This window comes from Pelodiscus sinensis, chromosome 2 (genome assembly GCF_052426305.1).
Source record: "Pelodiscus sinensis isolate ZL-2025 chromosome 2, ASM5242630v1, whole genome shotgun sequence".
NCBI classification, from domain to species: domain Eukaryota; kingdom Metazoa; phylum Chordata; order Testudines; family Trionychidae; genus Pelodiscus; species Pelodiscus sinensis.
Window position 1 is genome coordinate 33,922,532 of NC_143053.1, and position 27,493 is coordinate 33,950,024.

The following is a 27,493-nucleotide window of genomic DNA, read 5'->3' on the forward strand; positions in this document are numbered from 1 at the left end:
CTACTACCCCTATCATTAGGAATGGCTACACCACCAGAATTTATTTTAAAATAAAACTTGATTGTTTCTATTATTCAGATTTATTATAATGCTGGTAGAATGAAGGTGTGGAAAAAGGTGAACATTTTAGGGCTTTGTTTTAAAATGAAGGTTCAGTAGGTTGTGGGTTTTTTGTTTTTGTGTTGGGGGGGGGAGTTAAACACCACATCATAAAGGATTTCCAATAATCTTTCTGTATATAGATAAAAACAAGTGACCACAGTAATAAATATACTGGAGTGGTTACTCACAACAGCAAACACTGTAATGGATGTGTTTCCTATGTATAAACAAATCATAATACACATTAACTCAGCACTTTAAAATCACTCACTAAGCATTAAAAATTTATTTGCACTATATTAGAGAGTCACATATTTGAAAGTCATTACCATTCATATACAATGTGGCAGTCAAAACCAAAAAGTTATGATGCTAGCATTTTTCAAGGATGGATTAACAAAAAAAATATTCTCTCGAGTTTATTCTAATTTTAAAATACACTTGATATATTTAACACAATATTTAAACTACTGAATATATTTTGAAAAATTTAAAGTACCTTCTAGCCAACAACATAATTGAAGAAGGTTCCATGTCCTTGGAGCATATCTTTTAAGTTTATCAAACTATAGGCATAAATATATTAGTAACCATTCTTCAACACTTTTGGATGTGGGCTTGGCATAATGATCTGAAAGTATTTCAGTATCTAAACTAACATAGCAAATTATAATATGAGGAGGATTGACAGTTATTTAAATACAATTGTGATTATTTTGCCATGTTTGTGAGAGGATACTGAATAATGATTATATACTTACTGAGGAACTTTAAAAATACATTTTCATCATTATTACACCTTAAAAAGACTGGAACAATACTCTTTCCATGGTGTCAAGTATCAGAGGGGTAACCATGTTAGTCTGAATCTGCAAAAGCAACAAGGAGTCCTGTAACACCTTATAGAGACTGAGATTTATTGAAGCATACGCTTTCATGGGCAAAGATGCATCTGACAAACTGGGTCTTTTCCAACATATGCTCCAAAAAATCTGTTAGTCTATAAGGTGCCACAGGACTCCTCATCACTCTTTCCATGGAAGTCAAATCAAAATTTGCAATGAATTTATGAAACTCATGCTCATGCAAGGAATTATTTCCACTTTTTAGTGTGATCACAAGTTTCAAACGATCCAAGATAATCAGTATTCTCAATGCCCAAGAAAGTAAATGGGCGTTGAGTGCGCACAGAACTTGCAGGATGTGTTTAGCATGCCACAAGATCCAGTCCTAAGACAAGAAAGATAAGGCACAAATTCAAACCTTTCCATTAATGCTGGCTTCCAATTGTTTGGCAACTACCAATCTTCCAATGAAAATGTTGGTCCTCATGATGGACTCCAAAGTCTTGAATCAAAGGGCTTGAAAATCAGGCCTCAATGGGAATGTCTACATTGTAGCTTGGAGGAAGCCCTTAGGTAGACAGGCTCATGCTAGTTCAGCTTGGGTTAGTGTGATAAAAAGAGCAGCATGAATCTTGCGGCTCAGTCAAGGGTTTGGACAACAGCTCAGGTTCATCATCAAACCATCCATCCTGGATGTGAGATTAGATGGCTAACAAGCCTCCACACTGCTATGTGTAGTGCTTTTCTCAAGCTAAGTTAGTGGGAGTCAATCTATGCAAGCTCAGATGCTAGCCCACTGGCCACAGGATAGAAATATCTAATGAGTTGCCTAAGGACACAGAGGAAGTCATTTTTAGAGATTGGAATACAACTTTGAGATGTCTGACTTTGGTTTATGCCAGCTCTTTCCACTTACCTCTCCCATGTTATCCAGATCTTAGAAATGATTTTTTTCCTCTAATCATTCATGTCATTTTACTGGGTAAATACCAGTATCCAGTTTCTCATTGGTATACTACTTTTAAATTTAATTTGCATTCTAACTGATTCTTTTGAAAAGAGGTATGATGGCTCCTGATGATAAAATTTTTGTTTTAGCTAGGTTATTTCAACCACTGTTGTAGAGGGCTTAAAAGAGAGTAGATAAAACAGCTTTCAAAGGTGTAGGAAAAAGTCCTTTTTTGAAAAATCAAAATATTTTCTGCAGTGAGGTGCTGTCACAGGATATGTGACAGTAACCAACTAAAAAAAGGAAGGTTACTTACTTCATAGTAACTGGAGTTCTTTGAGATATGTCTCCTGAGGTATTCATTGTCCATGTGCACATGGCTCTGTGCACTCAGGACTGAAAATTCTTCATTGGTAACGTTCATTGGTCTTCATCTGTACCCATCATCTTATTATGTTCCCAACTTAAGGCATAAAGAATACCACAGACCAGCTGCCTCTCCAATTACTATCCTACCACAAACCCAAAGACGAGGACAGCAGAGGGGAAAGAGGACAGGACAAATACCTTTGGAACTACAAATCTCAAAGAATTCATGTTACAATAAGTAACCTTCCTTTATTCTTCAAGTGCTGGACCCTATAGGTAATCACTATGGGAAACTTCCAAATAGTATTTATTGAGGAAGTGGATGTGAAAAATGCTCTTCATCACATTTGAAGGGTTGCTGAAGCATCCTCAGTGAAAGCTTGCATTGGGTATAGTACCTGGTGAACATGTGGACAGAGTCCTAAGTTGCTGCTCTAAAAATGTAAGAGTTGAATTCCTTGCAAGCAAACCACCAAGACTACTTGAGCCCTCGTAAATTGTGCCCAAACAGACTGAGGAAGAAGGGCTCCCACAAGCTCATAGGGGAGGAGGGTGCAGCTGTAAATTCATGTAGTCTTTGGGAAGATACTGCCTCTCCTATCATCCTATCCTTCTTCCAATAACAGAGAGAAATAACCTGAAAGATCTTCTAAAGGGCTTTGTCCTGAACAGTGAAAGGCCAGAGCTCTGTGAATGCCTAAGGAATTCAGTCTCCTAATCTTCCTTTTTATGGTGAGGTTTTGGGTAAAATTCAGGAAGGTGAACAGTCTGATTCCGTTCAAAGTGAGAAAGAATCTTGAGGATTAGGTGGTATTTGGAGTAAAATCCTCCCCCCCCCCCCATAATGAGGCACAGGCTCGGTCTCCCTAACTTGATTAGCAAGTCCAGGTCTTTTTTGAAAATAGTCTTGTGATGGTTATTACTTAATAGCGACCAGGAACTGGATTTTAGAGAAGTTGGAGGCAGGGATTCAATCATGTACTCACTTGCAATGACAAGATGTGTGTCATGTTACAAGCGGCTGAAGGAAATGAGCCAGACACCATAGAAAAAGAAGGGAAAGATTGGTTGTGTGAACACTGGTTGATGATTCTCAATCAAAATGTCTTCATCCTACACAGCTGGTCTGGAGCAGGGATGGCAGTGGTACAGTGTCTGCCAAGATGCACCCTCTAATATTTTCTCCTTCCAGAGATGATGAAGTGACCAATGTCACCTCCTCATCCAGAGATAAGGCACATACAGACATGTAGCATTGCAATGGTGTCAGAGCATCCCCAGCTAGAGCATGGGACACAACAAAAACCTGTGACCAGTGTACTGAGGTCTCTCACTAGAAGCAGGTCAGATAGGACCAGTGACTCAGGATCTGTGAAAATTGTCCACTGGGAAGGACATAAAATTATGCAGTACTGGCTGAGATATTTGGTATAGGTTGGTCTATCATGTGTGCTTGAGCACAAAGGCCTTGATGTGCTAAGGTACTGCCAGTGTGGAAGATGAGTAACCCTTCCTATCCTTACATATCTTTGTGGCCAGTTTCACAGCATCAGAAGCTCTTGGTACAAATCAGTGCCAGCCTATGCTCCCCATGCCTACAGTCTCTCCTGGTACTGGGAAGAGGGGAGAGAGACAATCTTTCCTTAGAGAACTTACACAGCTTTTTTGTGAGGGAACTTCTCCTTAATAATTTCATGCCTATATTTCATGAAGTCCTTGGGCCTGCTGGAGGATTTCAAGCTGAAAAGTGTCACTCCTTGAGTGCCCAGAACAGAGGCTCCAGCCAATAATATAGCAAGCAGGAGGATCTCAGATGTAACAGGAGCCTTATGGAGAACTCCACTACATGTCCACGGAGTCTGAATTCCAGAGATTGCCTAATATAAGGAAGAAAGGGGCAGCAGATCTCACACCATAATGGACTATGTGATTCTCTAAAACAGGTCAAGGAAGACTCAAGGGCAGATCAGCAAAGTTTGAAGCCTGGGACCCTGAGCAAACTAAATGCCCTAAATGATTGGGGAACAACATAGAAGAAATCCCAATTCCCACTAACTAATTACAACTAAACTACTAACTAATATATAAACTATCTACAAATATTTATAGGTCATAATTCAAGCACAGGCTAGAATGATACAGTCTCATAATGATTCTGTCCCAGACCACGAGTCGTAGAAAGGAACGGGAAAGGCAGTCAGTTTGCATTATCACTTATACCGTTGGTTGGGAATATGAGGAGATGAAGGGTCAAGGCACTGATCAACAGATTCCACTATCGAAGAATTTCCAGTCCCAGACACTCAGGGCTCGTCTAGACTATGGGGAAAGGTCGAATTTGAATATCTTCTTCCGATCGCACTTTCAAAAGTGGAACTTTCGAAAGTGGAAGTAGTTAAGAAGCGGCTTTTTCAGTGAACTGCCCCCCTTGTCGAAAAGCCATGTAAACCTCCTTTTTTGATGAAAAGCAGCTTTTTGACAAAGGGGGACAGGGGTCTCTGAAAAAGCCACGTCTTAACTACTTTCACTTTTGAAAGCTCTGCTTTCGAAAGTGCAATTGGAAGAAGATATGCAAATTGGAAGATATGCAATTGGAAGAAGATATGCAAATTCCCGAGAATTTGCATATCTTCTTTCGACTGTTCCCCATAGTCTAGATGAGCCCTCAGCTAAATCTACACTAGATCTGGAAGGTCATCTTAAGATACGCAACTCCAGTGGCTTACTTTAAGCCAAGTTTGGTACCATCCCAACTGTGGGAGGCTGATAAGAGCAAATGCTTCCGTTGGCTTCCTGTACTCGAGATTGTGAGGAGTACTAGCGCCAGCTAGAGCTGCCCTCAGTGTTTCATTTCCTGTCTAAATCGAATCCACTAAATCTAATGCCAGAATGATCTCTGGCACAGCAAGTGAAGATGTGCCCAGAGAATGCATACAAACCCACACTGAACACACACGGAGCCTAAGACTCAGAAGAACTGCTAAATTAAGAAAGAAATAGCACTCTAATATCTCCTGTTTGTTTACATTCATTTGTTGGACTGTATTTTTTTCTGGTAAATCACTCCATGTTGGGTACATATTTCAATATATTAACATATCCATTTTTCAACTTCTCAGGGCTGTTATCCACCCTGGCACTCCAGAACAGAAGATGGGGGCCTCCAAAAGACCTTAAATACCTTGCTTTTATGGGCTGTGCTTACAAAAATTCCCTAGAGTCCCAGATGTACTGGCTCTAGAAGATAGGCTGCCACTCTAAAATGAGTTTAAAGAACCCTGAAAAACCAGGAAGGAACACTTGAATTCCTTCCCCAGGTTACCCCAAGATCTTCTGCCACAGGACAGATAGAAAAAAGAAACATGATAGCGGTTTTCAAGTATCTAAAAGGGTGTCACAAGGAGGAAGGAGAAAATTTGTTCCTCTTGGTTTCTGAGGACAGGACAAGGAGTAATGGGCTTAAAGTGCAGCAAGGGAGGTTTAGATTGGACATTAGGAAAAAATTCCTAACTGTCAGGGTAGTCAAATATTGGAATAAATTGCCAAGGGAGGTGGTGGAATCTCCCTCTCTGGAGATATTTAAGAACAGGTTAGATAGACATCTGTCAGGGATGGTGTAGACGGAGCTTGGTCCTGCCTTGAGGGCGGGGGGCTGGACTCGATGACCTCTCGAGGTCCCTTCCAGTCCTATTATTCTATGATTCTATGACTCACTCCAAACCACCATCCAAGCTCCCTTGAGGCACCCATCTGCTTCCTGCTCTGTTTGGAACTGGTCCCTTGATGCTGTAGACATCAGCTCCCCGCTTGATTGTATACTTGGGGTTGCTCATTCTGGAAGTGATACAGGTGATGTGGGTGTCTCTGCTGACTGTGAACCACTCTCTACTGGTACACTGGGTTGCGTTGCAGGCTTCAGCAGTGCCACTTGGTCAGTGCAGTTGCTGCTGTAGGCTCTGTGGTACCCTATGCTGTTGGCAGCGATCCTGGCACTGGCTGCTCCACCAGTTCTGGCTCTTGGCTGGTTCCATCTGAAGTTCAGGAACTGGATCCATTAGTGCTGCTGTAGTCGCTGCTCTGGGGTCTGGCTCCTTCATCTCTATCTGGGTCTCCAGCACTGGGGTGTCTGAGGATACAGATTGGGCCCCAGCAGAAGGCTCAAGAACGGGGTTAGGTATGGAGGCCTGCTTAGCCCTGCTTCAGGTGACCATTCCCACCTTCTTAGCCTGTTTCATGTGGTTGTCTAAGTCCTCTCCCACCAGCATAGGAATGGAATAATCATCATAGATTGCAAAAGTCCAAATTCCTGACCAGCCCTTATAGGTAACAGGCTATAGGCAGCTCAAAACATCTATCTTGAAGGGTTGAACTATTACTTGGGCCTCTGGATGGATGAGTTCAGGGCCCACTAGGGATTGGTGGATGCAGACTCCTATGCTCCAGTGTCTCCCCATGCAATAACCTTCCCACTCACACTCAAAGTTTCCCCTCGCACCATGGGTATCTGTAGGTATGTCTACACTATAGCACTAATTCGAACTAACTTAATTCGATTTAGTTAATTCGAAATAAGCTAATTCGAATTAGTGCATCTAGACCTAAAAACTAATACAAATTAGCGTTTTGCTAATTTGAAATAGCATGTCCACATTGAGTGGACCCTGAACCGAAGTTAAGGCTGGCCAGAACCAGTGCCAGCAGGGCATCAGGTTAGGAGTTAGAGTGTGGACCTGCTGCCTCAGGCTAGCCGAGCGCTGTACTTAAAGGGACCCGACCCCCACCCCAGACAGACAGTTCTCAGGGTTCCCCGCTTGCTTGTCTAACTCGATGATGGACAGCAAAGCAGTCCTGTCTTAGATTGCCCTGAGTGCCCACACTCGGTACATCACAGCACTCAGCCATCAACCCGGCTGCACTTGCCACAGGCTGCCATCCGGGGGGCTGTCAGGATCCAGGAGGCCCTTCAGGAGGGCTTCCACCCCGAGGAGCCCGCAGAGCCACCCCAGTACTCCCTATCTGGGGCTCGTGTCCCATTCCTTCCTCACCTCCTTCACTTACCCCTCCCTAGCCCCCCTTCCTGATGTAAAAAATAAAGGACACATGTATTCAAAAATAGAAACTCTCTTTATTTAACAAAACTGGGGGGCGGGATTAACCTCTGGGGAGACTGGGAAAAGGAGGTGGGAGAGGGGAAGAGAGAGGGTGGGAGAGGGGAGGGGGAAACCTGAGAGGAGGGATCTGGAAGGAGGAAGCCAGGGGAAGAAGGAGGAGGGGAAGTATAAAACTATGGTACACCATATCTTCAGTATTGTGTACAGATGTGGTCTCCTCACCTCAAAAAAGATATTTTGGCCTTGGAAAGGGTGCAGAAAAGGGCAACTAAAATGATTAGGAGTTTGGAACAGGTCCCATATGAAGAGAGGCTAAAGAGACTGGGACTTTTCAGCTTAGAAAAGAGGAGACTGACAGGGGATATGTTAGAGGTCTATAAAATCATAAGTGGTATGGAGAGGGTGAATAAAGAAAAGTTCTTCATTAGTTCCCATAATAGAAGGACTAGAGGACACCAAATGAAATTGATGGGCAGCAGGTTTAAAACTAATAAGCGAAAGTTCTTCTTCACACAGCACATAGTCAACCTGTGGAACTCCTTGCCACAGGGGTCTGTGAAGGCTAGAACGATAACAGAGTTTAAAGAGAAGTTAGATAAATTCATGGAGGTTGGGTCCATGGAGTGCTATTAGCCGGGGGTAGGAACGGTGTCCCTGGCTCTGTTTGTGGAAGGCTGGAGGTGGATGGCACGAGACAAATCGCTTGTCATTGTCTTTGGTCCATCCCCTCTGGGGTACCTGGTGGTAGCCACTGTCGGCAGACAGGCTACTGGGTTAGATGGACCTTTCCACTGACCCAGTACGGCCATTCTTATATTCTTATGTTCTAAGCTCAGGGCTCAGGGTCGGGAGTCTCACTGGACCAACTTGATTTTCACGCAAACCTGCTCCTGGGTTCACATGTGGCCTTTGGAGGCCAGTTTTTTCCTAATATCCAACCTAGACTTCCTCCACTGTAACTTGAGTCTATTGCTCCTTGTTCTGCCATCTGTCACTACTGAGAACAGGATTTCTCCATCCTCTTTGGAACCTGCCTTCAGGAAGTTGAAGGCTGCTATCAAATCCCCCCTCACTCTTCTCTTTTGCAGATTAAATAATTTCAAATCTCTTAGCCTTTCCTCATAGGTCATGTGCTTCAGCACCCTAGTCATTTTGGTTGCCCTCCACTGGACCCTCTCCAATGCGTCCACATCCTTTCTGTAGGGGGGGTCCAGAACTGGACACAGTACTCCAGATGTGGCCTCAGCAGTGCCGAATAAAGGGGAATAATCACTACTCTAGATCTGATGGCAATGTTCCTCCTAATGCAACTTGATATCCATTTGCCTTCTTGGCTACAAGAGCACACTGTTGACTCATATCCAGCTTCTCATCCACTGTAATCTCCAGGTCTTTTTCTGCTGAACTGCTATGTGGCCATTTCCACTTCTCTGTCCCTCATCTGCAGTAAGAAAAGAACAGTTACTTACCTGTAACTGTTGTTCTTTGAGATGTATTGCTCATGTCCATTCGAAGTAGGTGTGCGCGCCGCGTGCACCACATCTTCCGGAGCGTTTTCCCTAGCGGTACCCATAGCGCCGGCGGGGCGCCCCCTGGAATGGCGCTGCCATGGCGGGGCATAAGTACCCCTGCCGGCTCTGCCCCACCTCAGTTCCTTCTTGACAGATACTCCGATGAAGGGGAGGTAGGGTGGGAGTCGAATGGACATGAGCAACACATCTCGAAGAACAACAGTTACAGGTAAGTAACCGTTCTTTTCTTCTTCGAGTGGTTGCTCATGTCCATTCGAAGTAAGTGACTACCAAGCTAACCCCATGGAGGAGGGGTCGGAACAGACATAGCACCAGAGTCATAAAGGAAGGTGAACAATAACAGATTTATTTGAACAATTACACAGTGACAAGTCACCAACCCAGAACAAAGACAACTGGATCTATATATTTACATATTTACATCACAGATTCGAGGACTGCAGAGCCCACCCTTGCATCCTCCCTGGCCTGTTGAGGTAGCGCATAGTGTGTTGCAAACGTGTAAAGGGAAGACCAGGTGGCTGCCCTGCAAATTTCTGTGATAGGTACCTGGGCACCAAAGGCTACCGAGGACGTCTGCGCCCTGGTAGAGTGTACCTTCACCCTGAGTGGGGTTTTCCCAGCCAGTTGATAACACTGCTATACATTGCACCACCCATCTTGATAACCTTTGCGTAGAAATAGGTGAACCTTTCCCCCTATCTCCAAACGCAACGAACAATTGTTGGGATTTATGGAAGAGCTTGGTTCGGTCAATATAGAATGCCAGCGCTCGCTTGGCATCCAGGGAGTATAGAACATACTCCTTAGGGGAGGCGTGTGGTTTAGGGAAGAACACCGGTAGATAAATCTCCTGAGACAGGTGAAAAGTAGAAACCACCTTCGGGAGGAAGGTCAGATGAGGCCGTAGCCTTACATTATCATGCGAAAAAATGAGGTAGGGTGGTTCTATAGTCAGCGCCCTTAGCTCTGATACCCTTCTAGCAGATGTAACGGCTACTATGAAAGCAACCTTCAGTGAAAGATGCTTCAATGAACACGTAGCCAATGGCTTGAAAGGAGGGGACATAAGCCTGTGAAGGACCAGGTTGAGGTTCCAGGCAGGGTATGGAGCCCTCACCGAGGGGTACAATTTCTCCAAACCAGTAAGAAACCTTTTAACTACCTAGTTAGAAAAAAGAGAGGCTCCTGCCGTACCAACATGGAAGGCGGAGAGAGATGCCACATGGACTTTAATAGAAGAGAAGGACAGGCCACTAGAACGGAGTTGAAAGAGACAGTCGAGAATAGTTGGAATAGGGGCCGAAGACGGTTGTACTCCTCTCCGGGATGCCCAAGACGAGAAGCGCCACCACTTGGCAGTGTACGGCCATCTAGTAGAGGGCTTCCTGCTGCTAAGGAGCACCATCTGTACTTGTCGGGAACATTCCCTTTCTGGTTGGTTCAACCACGGATAAACCAGGCTGTTAGGTGAAGAGACCAGAGATCCGGGTGAACCATTATCCCCCCATCCCAAGGTTGGGTTAGCAGATCCCGAACTGGAGGGAGTGCTATAGGGTCTTGGGTCTATAGGGTCTTGGGGAACCAGAACTGTCTGGGCCACCTGGGGGCTATGAGGATGATCGAGGACCTGAAAGTTCTCGCTCTGATCAATACCCTGGAAATTAGTGGAAATGGGGGGAAAGCATAGAGAACACCCTTTGACCACGTGGTCGTTAGGGTGTCTCCCTTGGAAAATTTCCCCAGCCCCAGCAGGGAACAGTAGTTCCTGCACTTGGCATTGTGTGCCGAGGCAAACAGGTCTAAGTGTGGATAGCCCCACCTGTGGAAACCTGACTGAGGACAGAGTCCTTGAGCGACCACTCGTGGGCTCCAAAGGATCTTCTCAGTGTGTCTGCAAGTAGGTTTTTGCACCCGGGGAGGTACTCTGCCTGAGGCGTGATATTGTGCGTGACACACAGGTGCTAGAGACGCAGGGCCTCCTTGCATAGGGGTGGCGAATGCGCCCCACCCTGCTTGTTGAGGTAAAAAACCGCTGTAGTGTTGTCCATACGCACCAGGATGGAGCAGTGGGAGAGCCTCGGCAGGAATGCTTCGCAGGCCCTCCTCACCGCCCACAGTTCCCAGACATTGATGTGCAGGGACCGTTCGGAAAGGGACCAGAGGCCCTGAGTTCTGTGGCACCCAAGGTGTGCACCCCATCCCAGGTCAGACGCATCGGTGACCAGCGTCAGCGAGGGGGGAGGGGCGTTGAAGGGAACCCCGCTGCGCACCACGGATTCCTGGGTCCACCAGAGCAGGGAGTCCAAAATGTCCGGGGGCACTGTGACTATGGAGTCCCATAGACCCTTGGACTGGCAGAGGACCTTTGCCAACCACGCCTGCAGAGGTCTCATCCTCATCCTGGCATGTCGCACCGTGTAAGTGCATGCCGCCATATGGCCCAGGAGCCTGGAGCAGACCCGAGGTGTCGTGATGGGGGACCGAATTAGCCCTGAAATCAGCTCCACTATGGAGAGGAACCTGCTGTGGGGCAGGAATGCGCTTGCCACCTTCGCATCGAGGAGGGCTCCCACAAACTCTATGCTCTGGGAGGGGATCAGGGATGACTTCTCGACATTTATCATGAGCCCTAACCTTAGGAAGAGAGCTCTTATGAGTGATATGTGAGCTTCTACCTGCTCGTACGAGCGACCTCGGATTAGACAATCGTCGAGGTACGGGAACACGTGTACCCCTCGATTGCGCAGAAAGGCGGCAACCACAGCCATACATTTTGTGAATACCCTTGGTGCAGTACATAACCCAGAGGGGAGTACCATAAACTGAAAATGGTAACGGCCCACCATAAACCAGAGGAACCTCCTGTGACTGGGCCTGATAGCCACATAGAAGTAGGCGTCCTTTAGATCGAGAGTCGCGTACCAGTCGCCCAGTTGTAGCACTGGGATGACCGAGGCCAACGTCACCATTCTGAACTTGTGTTTTACAACCGCCTTGTTTAAGTATCGAAGGTCCAGGATAGGACGAACTCCCCCTTTTGGTTTTGGAACAACAAAATAACGGGAGTAAAACCCCCTGCCCAGCAGATGCTGGGGGACCTCTTCTATTGCTCCTTTTTCGAGCAGCGCCACCACTTCCTGAAACAGGATGTGTTCATGAGGGGTGTCCCTTACTAGGGACAGGGTAGGGGGTTTTGAAGACGGTGGGCCCAGGAATGGGATAGAATAACCCGTATGTACAATGTTCAAGGCCCAGGCATCTGATGTTATCAGGGCCCATGCCTGTGCAAAATGGGATAGCCGGGCCCCAAACGGGGGGCCAGGGTGGCAGACTGGTACGGGACTCTCGCATACCATGTCAAAACTGGGGCTTGCCCTGATTGGAAGGGCCGTGGGGACCTGCCCGCTGGGGATCTGACCTGGGTTGACGACGTCGACCCCTAGGCCCCTGAGGGTGCGCAGCCGCCCCGGAACCTCCACCAGAGGCCCGGGAGCGGCGCCTCCAGAAATCCCCACGGGGGACCTGGGGCTGCGCTCTACCCTGCTGCCTATATGGCAGTTGTCGCTGCTGCGTGGACGGCGTATGTATGCCTAAGGACTTCAAAGTTGACCTAGTGTCCTTTAGGGTATGGAGCCTGGAATCGGTGTGCTCTGAGAACAAGGCCTTCCTTTCAAAAGGCAAGTCCTGGATGGTATGCAGCACGTCCGAGGAAATCCCCGAGACGTGGAGCCACGCCCCGCAGCTCATAACGACACCAGTCGCCATGGTGCAGGCTGCTCAGTCCACAGTGTCCAATGCCGCTTGGAGGGCAGTTCGTGTAATGACTTTACCCTCGGAAGCCATAGCCACAAACTCCTGGCGGTCCTCCATCGGGAGTCGGTCTCTAAATTTTTCGACTGCCTGCCAGGTGTTAAAAGCATACCTGCTCAGCATCGCCTGCTGGTTAGCGATACGGAGCTGCAGACCACCCGTAGCGTAGACCTTACGGCCCAACAAGTCCAGCTTCTTAGGCTCCCTTGCCTTTGGAGAAGGCCCGGGCTGGGGAAGCCTTTCTTTCTGGGCCGCGGCCTGTACGACCAATGATCCCGGGATGGGCTGGGAGTAAAGGAATTCGTGACCCGACTGCGGGATGAAATAACGCCTCTCTACCCCTTTTAGGGTAGGAGTCAGGGTTGCTGGTGTTTGCCACAGGGCATTAGTAATCTTTGAAACAGTTTTATTGAGCGGTAGAGCGAAACGCATAGGGGTGTCCTCAGTGAGGATGTCTACCATTGGATCGGTATCCTCCTTCATCATGGGCTCAACTGGAACAGCCAAGTTGGAAGCCATGCGCCGCAGGAGGCCCTGATGTGCTCTGGCATCCATTGATGGCAGCCCAGGCGCTGGGTCCGCCAGTGCCTCATCAAGGGAGGACGACGACGACAACTCCTGAATCAACACGGGAGCGGCCGTGACCAACTACAGGGCCGGTTGGATGGTCTGAGCCTCTGGAGGGCCTGTCTCCAGTACCGGTGGTTGCGGTGCCGCAGGATCTTGTTGCGGCACTCTAAGTGGGGAGGGAGGCGCCCTAGACAGGGACGCAGACGGGCAGGAACGGTGCCCTGAAGCCTCCGACCCCATAGATGGTGGCGGCTGGCCCTGCCACTGATGATAGGCCCAGGGAGTCCAAAAAGGCCACTGCGGATGAGGGGGGCCACATCTGCTGGTTGCGGTCCCTCCGGTGTCTGAATCTGGACCTGTGGGTCGAGGATGCTCCCGAAGACCCTGACCGAACCAACACCGCATCTGAGTCCGAAGAGTAATCGGATTCCGGCCAAGGCAGAGCCGATGAGGAGTGTGGTGCAAACTTGGCCATCAACTCAGGTTTGCCCGCATGGGCGCAGCGAGGACGTGCCGTCTGTGGCACCAGGGGACCCATGCCCGGCGTCGTAAGGGCCGCTGGTAACTGCGGCACCGGGGGACCCAGACCCGGTGCGGCGAACTCTGCCGAGTGCGAAGCAGTCAACCGTGGCACCAGGGTGCCCAGGCCCAGTGCCGGTTGCATCATCAGTAGCTGTGGCACCGGAGTACCCAAGCCTGGTGCCGTTTGCGACGCCACTATCTGCTTCACCGAGGTGCTCAGGCTCGGTGCCGGCTGCAACGTTTGCAGCACCAGGGTGCCTAGGCCCGGTGCTGACTGTGTCGCGTGAAGTTGCGGCACCGGGGTGCCCAGGCCCGGTGCCGGCTGCGTCGCCAGTAGCTATGGCACCGAGGTGCTCAGGCTCGGTGTCGGTTGCAATGCCTGGAGTTGCGGCACCGGGGTGCTTAGGCCCGGTGCCGAGTGCGACGTGTGAACCTTTGGTACCGGGGTGCCCATGCCCGGTGCCAATTGCGTCGACTGGAGCTGCGGCACCGGGGTGCTCAGGCCCGGTGCCGATAGTGTTGCCAGCAGCTGAGGCACCGGGGTGCTCAGGCCCGGTGCCGATAGTGTTGCCAGCAGCTGAGGCACCGGGGTGCCCATGCCCGGTGCCAATTGCGTCGACTGGAGCTGCGGCACCGGGGTGCTCAGGCCCGGTGCCGATAGTGTTGCCAGCAGCTGAGGCACCGGGGTGCTCAGGCCCGGTGCCAATATTGTGGCCAGCAGCTGCGGCACCGAGGTGCTCAGGCTCGATGCCGACTGAGTCGTGCCTGACTGAAACGGTACCGGGGTGCCCAGGCCCGGTGCCTGGGTAGAACACTGGGTCGATGCCAGTGCCGATGACGGCACGGAGACGGACACCGACTCCTGAGAGGCCACATGGCCATGGGGGTATGGCACCGGTATGGCCAAGCGGGGCCCTGGCAAAGTGGAGAGCCGCGAACTGCCATGGCTGGAAGCTCCCTGAGACTGATGGCTCGGTGCCGTTTTAGCAGTGGGAGCAGACCCCACCGGGGGTGGTCCCGAGGCATAAGCCACCGTAGCATGCCGACCCGGGCCATGCATGGGCGACGGTGTTGCCCTCCGAGCCTCCAACGGGGGCGACCTCGACCCGTCCGAGTCGACCGCCGACGGCAGGGAGGTCGTAAGACTGATTAGGTCCTGTGCCGCTTCAAAGGTGTCCGGCGTAGACGGACGATGAGAGGGCAGGCGACCAGGGCTCACCAGGCCCTCTCAGTGCTGACAGTGCACCGGGGGGGAAACACGCACCGGTGAACTGCCGCTGCGGTGTCCAACCAACGTTGGCTTTTTAGACGGAGACCTGCCCCAGGACTTCTTCACCCTCTTAGATGGCGGAGAGTGAGACCGGTGCCGGGATCTCGATGTCGATGCCCGGTGCCGGTGTGTGGCCTCCCGCGTGGAGGCCGGCGCGCTGTGCACCGCAGCCTTGTCCGGCGGTACTGGTTGAAGCGCCGTCTCCATCAGGAGAAGCTTCAAGCGGGAAACTCTTTCTTTCCTCGTACGGGGCTTGAAAGACTTGCAGATTTTGCAGGCAATTGCCAGATGAGCCTCACCCAGACACTTAAGGCAGCTATCGTGTGGGTCACCCCTGGGCATAAACTTCCCGCAGTCAGCGCATGCCTTGAAGCTTTGCGGCCCTGGCATTCCTTACCCCCAAGGAGCAAAAACAAAAAACCTAACTATCTAACTATACAAACTATTTACAATGTGAGAAACGGGAACCATTAACTATCTAAGCCTAACTGAGAGAGAGAGAGAGAGAGAGACGCTCCAACGACCGACACGGCGGTAAGAAGGAACTGAGGTGGGGCAACGCCGGCAGGGGTACTTATGCCACGCCATGGCGGCGCCACTCCAGGGGGCGCCCCACCGGCGCTACGGGTACCGCTAGGGAAAACGCTTCAGAAGACGTGGTGCACGCAGCGCGCACACCGACTTCGAATGGACATGAGCAACCACTCGAAGAAGGACTCCATCTCACCCAGATTTAGAGATCTGCCTGTGTGAAGGGTACTCTCCCACCCTGGACACAGTGGTGGGAGACGGGCATATCCACCACCAAATGCTTCTGCCTCCACAAGATTATTTCCCCTGGCCTCACAGGGACATTCTCCTGTTCTCCATCCTTAGAGTATGAGCCTTCCCCAGAGGTGGATATCTTGCTCTTGTCTGAGGCTGTTTTCACCTCGATGTGTTGCTTCGGAGGGTTGGTTGCACAAGGGCTACCCTGCTCGACTGCAAATGAATGCACAGGGTTGCTTCCCTGACCTACTCTAGCCTAGCTATCCAATCCACTGAAAGCTAGGGGGAAAAAATCCAAAACAACTGTTTGATTTGGACTCTCTGGCTATGAAGATTTAACCTTCTGTGTGTGCCTTTGCCCCCTCATGCAGAAAACGGAGAAAAAAAGTCCCAAAACTTCTAAACAGCAAAAGAGAGAATAATGTGTCCTTTTAAAATCCTGAGGTCTGTGTTCCTGGTTCAAAATGATCCCATCAATCTGCCACCATGTCAGGGCTGTTGCCCACTCTGGGAGTCTGAGTGCAGAAGGTAGGGCCTGCAAAAGACCTTAAATACCTTGCCTTTATAGGCTCTGCTTACAAAAACAAAACAAAAAAACCCAACTCTCCAGAGTGACAGATGTATTGTCTCTGGAAGACAGTCTGACACCATCGAGTGATTTTAAACAATCCTGAAAAACCAGGAAGGAACACTTGAATTCCTTCCCCAGGGTACCCCAAGATCTTCTGCCACAAGACAGCTTGAAAAAAGAAACAAAAATACAGAAAACAAACTGTGTCTTTGATAGCTGACCACTCTGGCTAGGTAGGCATACACACACACCTGTTACCTTCCAGGACACAAGAATCAAATCACCACTTTAAAATACGATTTTATTAACAAAAAACCAAAAAGATATCCTTAATAAAGCATACTTTGGTGCTAAGTGTTACAGAGCAATTGAGAAGAACAAATTAAAACACAGAGAACATGGTATCTCTGGGTTCAGCATAGATAGTGAATGGTAGTCCTGTCTGGCTTGAAAAAATTATGCCCCTTCAGCTTCTGTTTCAAAAAACTCACATAAAAAGAAATGGAAGCAGGTATATATTTACAATGTAAATTCAGTGCTGTTCCCTATTGATTCTTCTGGCCCCCTGCCAACACCCTTAGCTACCTGAGTTTAACCCATTAGTCATCTATAGTGCTGACCAGCACTCCTCCTGTTAATCACACAGCTTTTCTTAGAAAATTGTTGCTATGCAGTGTTCTCTATGTAATTATCTTGGTAGAATTAATGAGAAAATATAAAAAAAATGAAAATAGTTGTGGACCGATAACATGCCTCTTTTGATTCTCAACCCATCTGTTTCTAGAAACAGATATTGTTTCCCAGTCCTGTGCAATTACCAGAGTATGTGATTGTCTTTATAACCAAAATACAGAGAAGACAGCTGGAAAGTTCAAAGCTTCCTGATAGATCCTGAAGGTCTCTTGGTGTATGAAACTACAAGGCACAATGTACTATAATGCAGATGTTCATTGATTCCCTGCAGAATTTCACAGACTGAGTCCTTCACTGTGTGAGCTACAGGGAGTTGTACTTTTCCCTATACCTACTATATACGATATCATACCCAAACTGAAGTACCTAATGAATCTAAACATTCATTGCCTGTGTACACATCATGTTTTCTAAAATATCAAAGGGCATCACATCACTTTTCCACTGAAGTCTTCAGTGGAGCTGTACACAGAACAAATACCAACAACCAGGGCTCGACAAATAATGCAATCTACTCGCTCATGGCTAGTAGATTGCAACCCGGAAGAGCAGGGTTCAGGCAATCTGCGCATGCGCAGAACAATCTGCACATGTGCAGATCGCCGGACAGCGCGGCTGGCGAGCGGGGCTGACCGCAGTTCGGCGAGCCCTGCTAACAACAATAATTTGCTCATTTATCTCAGATGCTTCAGAGGAAGATGTAAGAAACCCAGAGTAGAGACAAAGGGTGAATGTCTATTATAGCAAAGTTGTGTCTTTGACTTGCCAGACTGGGGTATCTATTCTCCAATCAGTGGATCAGTGCTTTTCAGTGCCATTTCCCCTTGCCAGCTTCTTCCAGACTTGTGCCTCTACAACACTTCTTAAATGTGAACAAGTGATTCTACATCTAGAATACTGCATTGAAGTCTGAATTCCAGTTTGTGATTTGTAGAGTGCACCAATCCATTGCACTCTTAATTCCCTTGGTGGACCCAGCTGGTGTGCATTAATTGTTCCTTGGACATATTAAAGGGATTACACCAATGCACACTAGTGGAGTCCATATGGAGGAGTTAAAGCACAACACAATAGTGGTGCTCTACAAATTGAACCCCCATAGTGGGGACTCTGAGATTATATCAATGAGCCCAAAGACTTAAGGGAAATTCATAGAATGGATGAAACTGTTCATTTGGCCAGATACAGCCTGCAGGCCATATGTTTGAAACCCCTACTCTAGGGATTAGTGTTTTAAGGGAAACACCAAATACTATTGTACAACCTAAAAAAATTGTGGATAATTACCAACATGATTTATCTTCATCTATTTCTATGGTAATAACTTTTGCTGAATATGGTCTATGCCAAGTGACAGGGTACAGAATCAGGTCTGCCATGTAAAATTTACCAAAGCAATAAGGGCATGACACTACAACCAAACCTTCTATTTTATAAACTAGTATAGGCCTGTAAATTGAATGCTGAAGGTAGCTCCCACCAGCGTCCAATTCTCCACCTTTTGTGAGGAGTAAGGGAAGCAAGCAGGAGAATTGTTCCCATCAGCCTCCCACACTGTAGATGCCACCATTGTTCAGCTAAACGTAAGTCAACTCCAGCTATGCATTTTGAATAGGTGGAGGTGCATACCTCAAGCCAACCTTCCAGGTCTAGTGTAGACCTGGCCTAAGTGTCCACAGAAGATCTGTAGCACAAGAGATTAACTTGGTGAGTATCACAATCCCTCACACCAGGCTCAGTTTGCATGCCCACTTCACATTTCTAAATCTGTGGTGGAAATGAATTAAGGAAAAGAATTAAGGGAAGATTGTCTTCCTCTTCTTCCAGTTTTTCTTGCAATATGGGAGCCAGGTTTTCTTTTAATCCGATATCCACTTCACTACAGAAGATTTATTTAGACTGCCTCTTGTTTCATAAAGGGCTTCAAAGTCTGCAGTGATTTGACACTTTGTTATAATGTTTCTTTGACTCTCCCCTACCTCCTCCTCACATACCATACCACCACCCAGCCTCATTTTCATATGGATACAAAGCATCAGGATAAAATGATGGTTCATTATAGTGGTACAGAGCTCTTATCTTCATCCGGCAAGAGTCATTTCCTTCCAAAGATTGAAATGCAAATGTGAAAATTAATGATAACTGCATTATCTGATAGCAGAGATAATACCGATTCACTGTCAGAGTAACACACAGTCATTCTATGATTTCCTCTGCTTCTTCGCAATATTCTTCTTACTGTCAGACTATATCTATGGTTAACGATGTTTCATGGATTTTTGTTAATTCACATCAAATAGCATTTCCCAGATCTTATAATCTACCATATTTCCCCAGTCAAAAAAGAAACGAAATCAGGACTATAATCTCCTAGTCTTTCTTAAACAAAAAAAGGCTCTATCATAACTGCTTGTTTCCATCTCACAGTGGTCTACCCACCATTCCAATCTATAGCAAACACTTTCTTTGCCTTATACCCCAAACAGTTTTTCAATTACTAAATAATGCCAGGTAAGCCGCACAGCTGATACATAATCACAGTAATTCAAAAAGAAGGCTGCAGTAAATCTATTAAGACAAGCTTTCAAACTACTTTTTAAAATGGGCAAAGATGTGTACCATTGGGAGTACAAAAGACAGTAAAACTGCAGGAATCTGAATTCCACTCAAACAGCATGCTAGAATTTGCACAAATTATTGACCAAGTGCAACTTTTGTAAACCTCATTCCATGAAATAGCTATTTTGAAAAAGCTGCAGTGTGGACACTCTACTGCCGCTATTTCGAAATGGCTCCTCCCCAGGGCCATTCAAAATTATTCCCCCATGCCTCTTGGGGCTCTAAATCAAGGTACCATGTGCACATTAGAGAAGCCTGCCTCTGATTAATTTTGAGGCTTCCCTGTAGTGTAAACATGCTATTTCAAAATAATCTATTTCAGAGTATTTCTTCTGGAATATCTTATTTCAAAATTAGTGTGCAGTGTAGACATACTAATAGTTTATTGGATTTAAAAAATCATCCAGTCTTGATTTAAGGACATACAGTCATAGGCAATTCACCATAATCCTTAATAAATTGTTCCAAATGTTAAACTACCCTCACTGTTAACATTACCCTCACCCTTACTGGGTCATCTGAAGAAGCGGGCTGTGCCCATGAAAGCTCATGATACCATCTACATGTTTTGTTAGTCTTTAAAGTGCTACCAGACTATTTGTTGTTCAAAATTTTTAGCTTGTCTCTAATTAAAATTTGTCTAGCTTCAACTTCCAAACACTGGATTTTGTTATACCGTCTTCTGCTATACTGAGGAACCCTGCTATCAGATTTATTTTCCCCATATATGTACTTAAGGACAGTTCATTCCACTCTTTAATCTTCTTTTTATGAACTAAAAAGATTTTTATTTCCAATCTTTTAATAATTCTCATGGCCCTTCCTGAATACTCTCTCCAGTTTTTCACCATCCTTCTTGAACTGTGGACACTAGAAAAGGACACAGTGTTCCTGAAGGAGTCATACTAGTGTCAGATAAAATGTAATTAAACCTTTCTACCCCTCTTCAATATACCCATTCATATAACGAAGGATCACATTCACTTTTTCGGTCATTACTTTCCATTGGGTGATCATGTTCATCTGATTAACCAACAGCACCTTTAGGACTTTTTCTGAGTTGTTACTTCCAACGACAGAATGACTTACAGAAGTCTAACACTTCATTATATCAAATTTATAATCTCATCAGAAAAGAGGTATCAAGTTATGGCACAACTTCATTTGCCATGCCAGAGATCAATGTTCTGGCATTTGATTTAGTAGGTCTAGTATAGTCCCATAAATCTAACACTGAGGACAGCTCTGGCCGGTTTCGGTATCCTCACAGTTGTGAGGAGTAAGGGAAGCCAGTGGGAGCATTTGCTCCCATCAGCCTCCTGTAATGGGGATGGCCCCATGAGATAAGTTGACTCCAGCTATGAGATGCAAACCTTAAAGAGACCTTCCAAGTCTAGTGTAGACCTGGCTTTAGTCTGATAAGATCTATTTTCCATAAACCAGTACTTATTGGCATTCATTGTATTATACTCATTTCCTTTTTAATGAGTTTCACATCTGCTGTACTTTTGCCCAGGATTGATGCCAGGTCTACCCTTTTTAAATTTTGACATGACAAAAGCTTTCTTCTAGTCCTCTGGAAATTCCCCAATGTTTCAAGAGTTATTTAAAAATAACATTAACTATTCAGAGTCTGTCAGACCTTTTTCAAAACTCTTGAATGCGAGAAAACCTCTGAGTTTACTTTCTGCTTTTTAATATCTTATTTAGATACAATGACAATGGAAAGTATTTCAACATCTTCCTATTACAAAATTACCTACTCTGGCATTTTCCCCAAATATAAATTTATGGAATGCTTATGCCTATTCTACATTATTATTGACAATTCTACTATTTCCATCTAGTAATGAAGCAATAACATCATTAGGATTACTTTTGTTAATACTACACTGAAAGAAAACATCCTTCTTTTTATTCCCTAATTCTACAAGACACAGATTTGTCTTTATATTCTTTTACTTCCTTTATCAATTATTTCAACTCTTACCTTCTAATCTATATTCACTGCTATCAGCTACCCCTTTTCCATTTGCTTTCACTTGTAAACCAAATTAGTTTTTTAATCTGCTGTCATAATTTTCTCTCTTCATTACAGTTTTGGGGGCATCTAATAAAATGTTCTTAAACAGTTCCTAATTATTCCTGGGGGGGGGGGGTTCTTTATAAAAAGTCTCTCTCCCATCTTATTTGGCTCATAAATGTTTTCAGATTCAAAAATGGCCATTTTAGAACACTAAACACACATATCACTGATACTCTTTCTTATAGGTTAATAGTATAGGGTATGTCTACACTACCCTCCTAATTCGAACTAGGAGGGTAATGTAGGCATACCGCACTTGCAAATGAAGCCCGGGATTTGAATTTCCCGGGCTTCATTTGCATGAAGCCGGCCGGCGCCATTTTTAAATGCCGGCAGTTCGAACCCCGTGCCGCGCGGCTACACGTGGCACAGAGTAGCTAGTTCGGATTAGGCTTCCTAATCCGAACTAGCTGTACTCCTCATGGAGTGTACACATTTCCCTCCCTGCCCCTTGCAAGTAAATTTTTTAGCAGGTTGGCCAGCAGCCCAGCTCAGTGCTGGCTTGCGTTGGGTCAGGACCTACCCACACTGCGGCTCTGCATTTGAAGTGTATTAGGAGCCAGGAGGGAAGGCAGCCCAGCTCGGTTCTGACTCATGCTGGGTCTGGATGCTCAGCCCCTCCCCATCCCCATAGGGGGTGTTGCCACCACATTCAGATGCCTCATTATCAGGGCAGCAGCATAGGGCAACAGGCAGCTGGTCCATGCGGGGAGCTGCAAGGGACCAGCTCCCGCCTGGTACCCCGCATTGCTATCTCTGATATACAGGCAGCAGTGTTGAATGGCAGGGGGCTCCTCAGGTGTGAGGTCAGAGCAGACTCGCTGCCAGCCTTGCCTCCGGGGACTACAGAATAGTCGATTAACCAATAAGAATTCATGAGGTTACTTGGCTATTCAATTAACTGATATTTAACAACCCTAAATAAAAGAGGAAAAATGTTAATACTGAGGACAGTTTATGCACATATTTACCCAACATGTCTCCCATAGAGTTGTTTTTCAATCAGTGGAGGTAATGTACTACAGCTACAGAAAGCTGCTATTGGGCTATTTTTTCAGCTCACAAGATCATTTAGAGCAGGGGTGAGTAATAATTTTTTGCTGGGGGCCACTTCAAAAATTTCTGAAGTGGCCCTGGGCCGAACTGGAAGGGGTGGGGCATCAAGTGGAAGTGGCGGGATGGAATACATCTGGGTTCCCCACCCCTGACCATGTTTGGTCTAGAGGTGGCAGAGCACCTTTGCCAACCGGCTCCACCCATCCCCATAGGTGCCCATGCCCCTGGCTGGGAAAAGACTTCCCACATTCCCCTGCCCCCAGGCCAATCAGGTCTTAGGGCGGGGGACTGTGCAAAGTTACCTTCTCTCTGTCCCCGCCCTGCACGGCGCTTAGAAGTGCCATGCACTCCTGGCAGGGTGAAAGGAGGCTTCGCTCTCCCCTCCCCCAGGCCAATGACGGCTTGGGGGAGGGAGAGTGCGTGAAGTCTTCTCCTGCCCTGGCAGAAGTGCAGAGCACATCTAAGTGCTGTGTGCTTCTCACAGGGTGGGGTCAGGGTAAAGGAAACTTCATATGGTTCCCTCCCCCCCCCCCCCGATTGGCCTGGGGGCAGAGGAGTGCGTGGAAGCCTCCTCCAGCCCTGTCAGGAGTGCCTGGCACTTCCAAGTGCCACATGCTCCTAGCAGGGCAGAGAAAACTTTGCATGCTCCCCATGTCCCCACGCCCTAATTGGCCTGGGGGCAGAGAAGCAGCAGGGCCTCCTCAGGCCGGATCCATCTGTTTGGTGGGTCAGATCCAGCCCTCGGAGGCCCTGTTGCCTACCCCTGATTTAGAGGAAAAGAGGTTAAAAAGTTATTTTTTTAAAGAAAAGGACAAGAGACTAGCTGTTAGAGTGTGGTTTTTAGTTTTGCCCTATCCATAAGTATAAGTTAATTACTAATAAATATCTCACAGCACAAATACCCCAAATCACAGTGACATCATCAAATAACCATGAGTTTTATAAACATAAACAAAGAAACAAACCAACTGGTTTGTTTGTTTTTTAATTCAGCCTAAGTCAAAATAATGTTTTTTCCATAGCCCTTGATGATCACAAACCAGACTCCAATGACTAGGAGTTGATATCACATAAAGCACTATCACAATTGGTACTATTAATAACCTGCATCTCTGTGAAGAGATCAAGGAATGAACAGGTAATGGACATAATGCAACCCTCTCAATCCACGAGGTAAATTCTCTAAGGCTGTATCTACAATGGCACCCTTTTCCGGAAAAGGGATGCTAATGAGACCAGTTGGAATTGCAAATGCCGCGGGGGATTTAAATATCCCCCGCGGCATTTGCATGAACATGGCTGCCGCTTTTTTCCGGCTCGGGGCTTTGCCGGAGAAAAGCGCCAGTCTAGACGGGATCTTTCGGAAAATAAAGCCTTTTCCGGAAGATCCTGATTTTAAGAGGAATAAGGGATCTTCCGGAAAAGGCTTTATTTTCCGAAAGATCCCGTCTAGACTGGCGCTTTTCTCCGGCAAAGCCCCGAGCCGGAAAAAAGCGGCAGCCATGTTCATGCAAATGCCACGGGGGATATTTAAATCCCCCGCGGCATTTGCAATTCCGACTGGTCTCATTAGCATCCCTTTTCCGGAAAAGAGTGCCAATGTAGACACAGCCTCTGAAAGGAAAAAAGTATATTGTAGAAATGTAGGGAAATTTACACTGCTTCTTCCTATTCTGTACTGGTGGTATATAATCTTCCGGTCACCAATAGCTACATTGCCCAGTACTCTGAAGCCAGTGAATTTCATGAGTGAGATTTACAGAAAAATGTATCCAAAGAAATATTCATTTTTCCTGTATTATATGTTAGAAAAGAAACTTCTATTGCTTTGTATGTATATACTAGCAAAAGAATGAATACAGAATTTCATTTAAGAACTAGAAGACAGAATGATGCAGGAGCATGTCATGAGACATATTTATTCTCTTTTGTGCTATAAGCATGTTATTTCCCTACAAAAGATATAATATTTAAATAAATTAAAGCTCTGATTAAATTTGAGTGGTGGTCACTTCTGCAAGGACCAAAAGGAGTTTCCTCATACTCATTCTCGGTTTTTAGCTTCATATCCTCACACAGAATGTCATGATACATTTAATTCAAAAAAATGTATCTTTCTCTTTTAACATCTAGGACAAAAACTTAAACTTTTATTTTTTGCTGTCATCAAATATATCCCCTCAATGATTCTACACATTTAGTTCATATAGGACAATAACAACCAATAATGAAAATTATAATCTCAAATACATTCACTTTGATCTAAAAATAAAATAGCAACAAAGAAATCACAAAACTTATAGTTCTTAAAAGACTTAAGGTTATTTTACTCCTATGTTAAGGGGATAAGTTTTCTGCAACAATGACAATCTCAAAAACTGGAAGAAGCCATTCCCTTTCCACAAAGCTTTTCAAAAAGTTACAATTACTGTAATATACTTTAATGACAAATGATGTTTTAAATAATATTGCATTGCTTTATAGAGAATATAAACATATTTGTGTACATCAACACCACCACTATAAATGACATCATAGCTGATATTGTGTCTTCATTTTGTATTTTCCAGCTGCTGGTTTCAGAAAATTACCACAGGAGTTCTCCTCTTCATGCAGAGCATACAGTAATTTGCAAATTCAAGCAAGGATGAAAATGTGATTGAAATATAGAATATTTTTCTCATGAGACATATTACTGCATTACAATTATTACTAGAATACTTTCAGAGCTTCCTTCTCTGATGCTCATACTTTTCAGAGAATTGTTCTCTGTTTAGAAACACAGGTACTCTAAGGATATGTTTGGCTTCAAATATGTCTGTTCGCCTTGGCACTGAAGAAATATAAAACACAAACCAAGTTTTATCTATTTACATATAATGGCTGTTTGGAACTCTCTCTCACATGCCCAAAGAACTATAATACTGCCTAATATTTCTCCAATTATATTGTATTTGAAGTAGTTTTACTGTTCATAACAGAAAATGTTCCGGTGTATTTCTATTAACGCATGAAGCTCTTACAGTTTATTGATTGCAGTCAAAAGGTTTCTCTCTTAACGCTGACCAAAGTGTGTTAAATTATTTATATCAAATGAAAACTGATAAGAAAAGACCTTGAAAACATCATTGCTAAGTTCAGTGTTTGGGAGTAGTTACAGACGTCTGACCACAGAAAACTCCATAGAATAGGGCGAGGGTGGGCAAAACTTTTAGTGGGGGTCTACTCCAAGATTCTGGAAAGAGGTCGAGAGCCACACTTTCCTGTTGAGAGGGTATGGGTCTATGATTGAGGTTGGGTTCATAAGGGTGCACTGAGGAGAGGACAGTGGTGCAGAAGACAGTGTAATCTCTGAGAGGGAGTTTTGGTGAAGGAGAGGGCTGTTACCTGAGTCAGGGGACTGGGGTGTAGGGTCAGGGAGGAAGTATGGGTGCAAGAGAGGATTCTGGCCTAGGGTAGGGATGTAGGAGGGGTTAAGGTCTGGGAGGGAGCTGTGACCTGGGGCAGGGGTTGCAGAGGGTTTGGATGGTGATCTGGGGGAGGGAGTTAGGGTGTGGAAGGGACAGGTGTACCAGAGGCAGGCTTTAGCTGGGAGGCACTTATCTAAGCACCTCCTGGCCAGCAGCCCAGAAGCATCCCCAGGGCAGGTTGGGCTCCCTACCTGCTGCAGCCCCATATCACTTAAAATTGCTGGTTGTTCCCTCCAAATGGTTCTTAGTTCAGGGAGGGCAGAGGGGCTTGTACTACCTCCATCCCCCAGACCAATCTCTCAACTCCTATTGGTTGTTTCCAGCTAATAGGAGGTGAGAGAATGACTAGGGTCAGTTCCTATTGGCTGGCTGTTTCCAGCCAATAGGAGCTGAGGATTGGCCTCGGGGTGGGGAGATCACATATAGCCTCCCTCTCCTTCCAGAGCAGATAGTCACATGGAACAGCCCTCTGCTAAAAACAGAGTCTGCTATGTGCCTGACGGTTCCAGCAGGGTGGTCCACGGGCTGGATCCTGTGGCTTGGAGGGCTGGATCCGGCCCATGAGATGTATCTTGCCCACCCCTGGAATTGGGAGACACTATCAGCCATAGCCAACAATGAAAATGGGAGCCTCTTGCTAACTCCAATCCGGCATTTAGTTATCAAAATGCTAAGGAATAACATTTTTATATCTAGTAGCAATAACATAGGAACTTTACTCTGTATAATTCTCATGTAAGATGGACATGTTCAGAATGGTTGTCTGGTGAAGCATTTTGCCTCAGCTCTTACCTGTAGACATCTCAAGGTACCACATGAATGCAGGAAGTTTTTCAATTTACAAAACAATGCAACATTGGCCCTAATTACAGAAACATAAGGAAAACATTCTCAGTGTGTCAATTTCAAATTATTTATTCTAGATTTTCATTTGTTTTCTCCTACCTGGCCCATCCCAGTCATCGGTTTCCACAATGAGTTGTCCTGGTTTCTCTGACTGTGCATCACCGTCTGATTCTGTTGTTTCCTGGCTGCCCTCTTCATCACCTGAAGAGAAGAAATACATAACATTTAGAAAATTTCCATAACACTCAGTTAGAATATTCATAAAAAGGCATATACTATTTGGAATGATTTAAAGTCTCTA

At 46.1% G+C, this 27,493-nt stretch overlaps 1 protein-coding gene across 3 annotated transcripts in view; it reads right to left on the bottom strand.

Annotated features, from left to right (window-relative positions):
* Nucleotides 1–27,493, bottom strand: part of ZFPM2 (zinc finger protein, FOG family member 2) — a 580,339-nt gene that overhangs the window by 401,832 nt on the left and 151,014 nt on the right. For all 3 annotated transcript variants that reach the window (XM_075920227.2, XM_075920229.2, XM_075920226.2), the window contains one exon: nucleotides 27,292–27,393. In XM_075920227.2, the coding sequence (XP_075776342.2) occupies nucleotides 27,292–27,393 (102 nt within the window). Of the gene's footprint in view, nucleotides 1–27,291; nucleotides 27,394–27,493 lie in introns of those variants that run through there.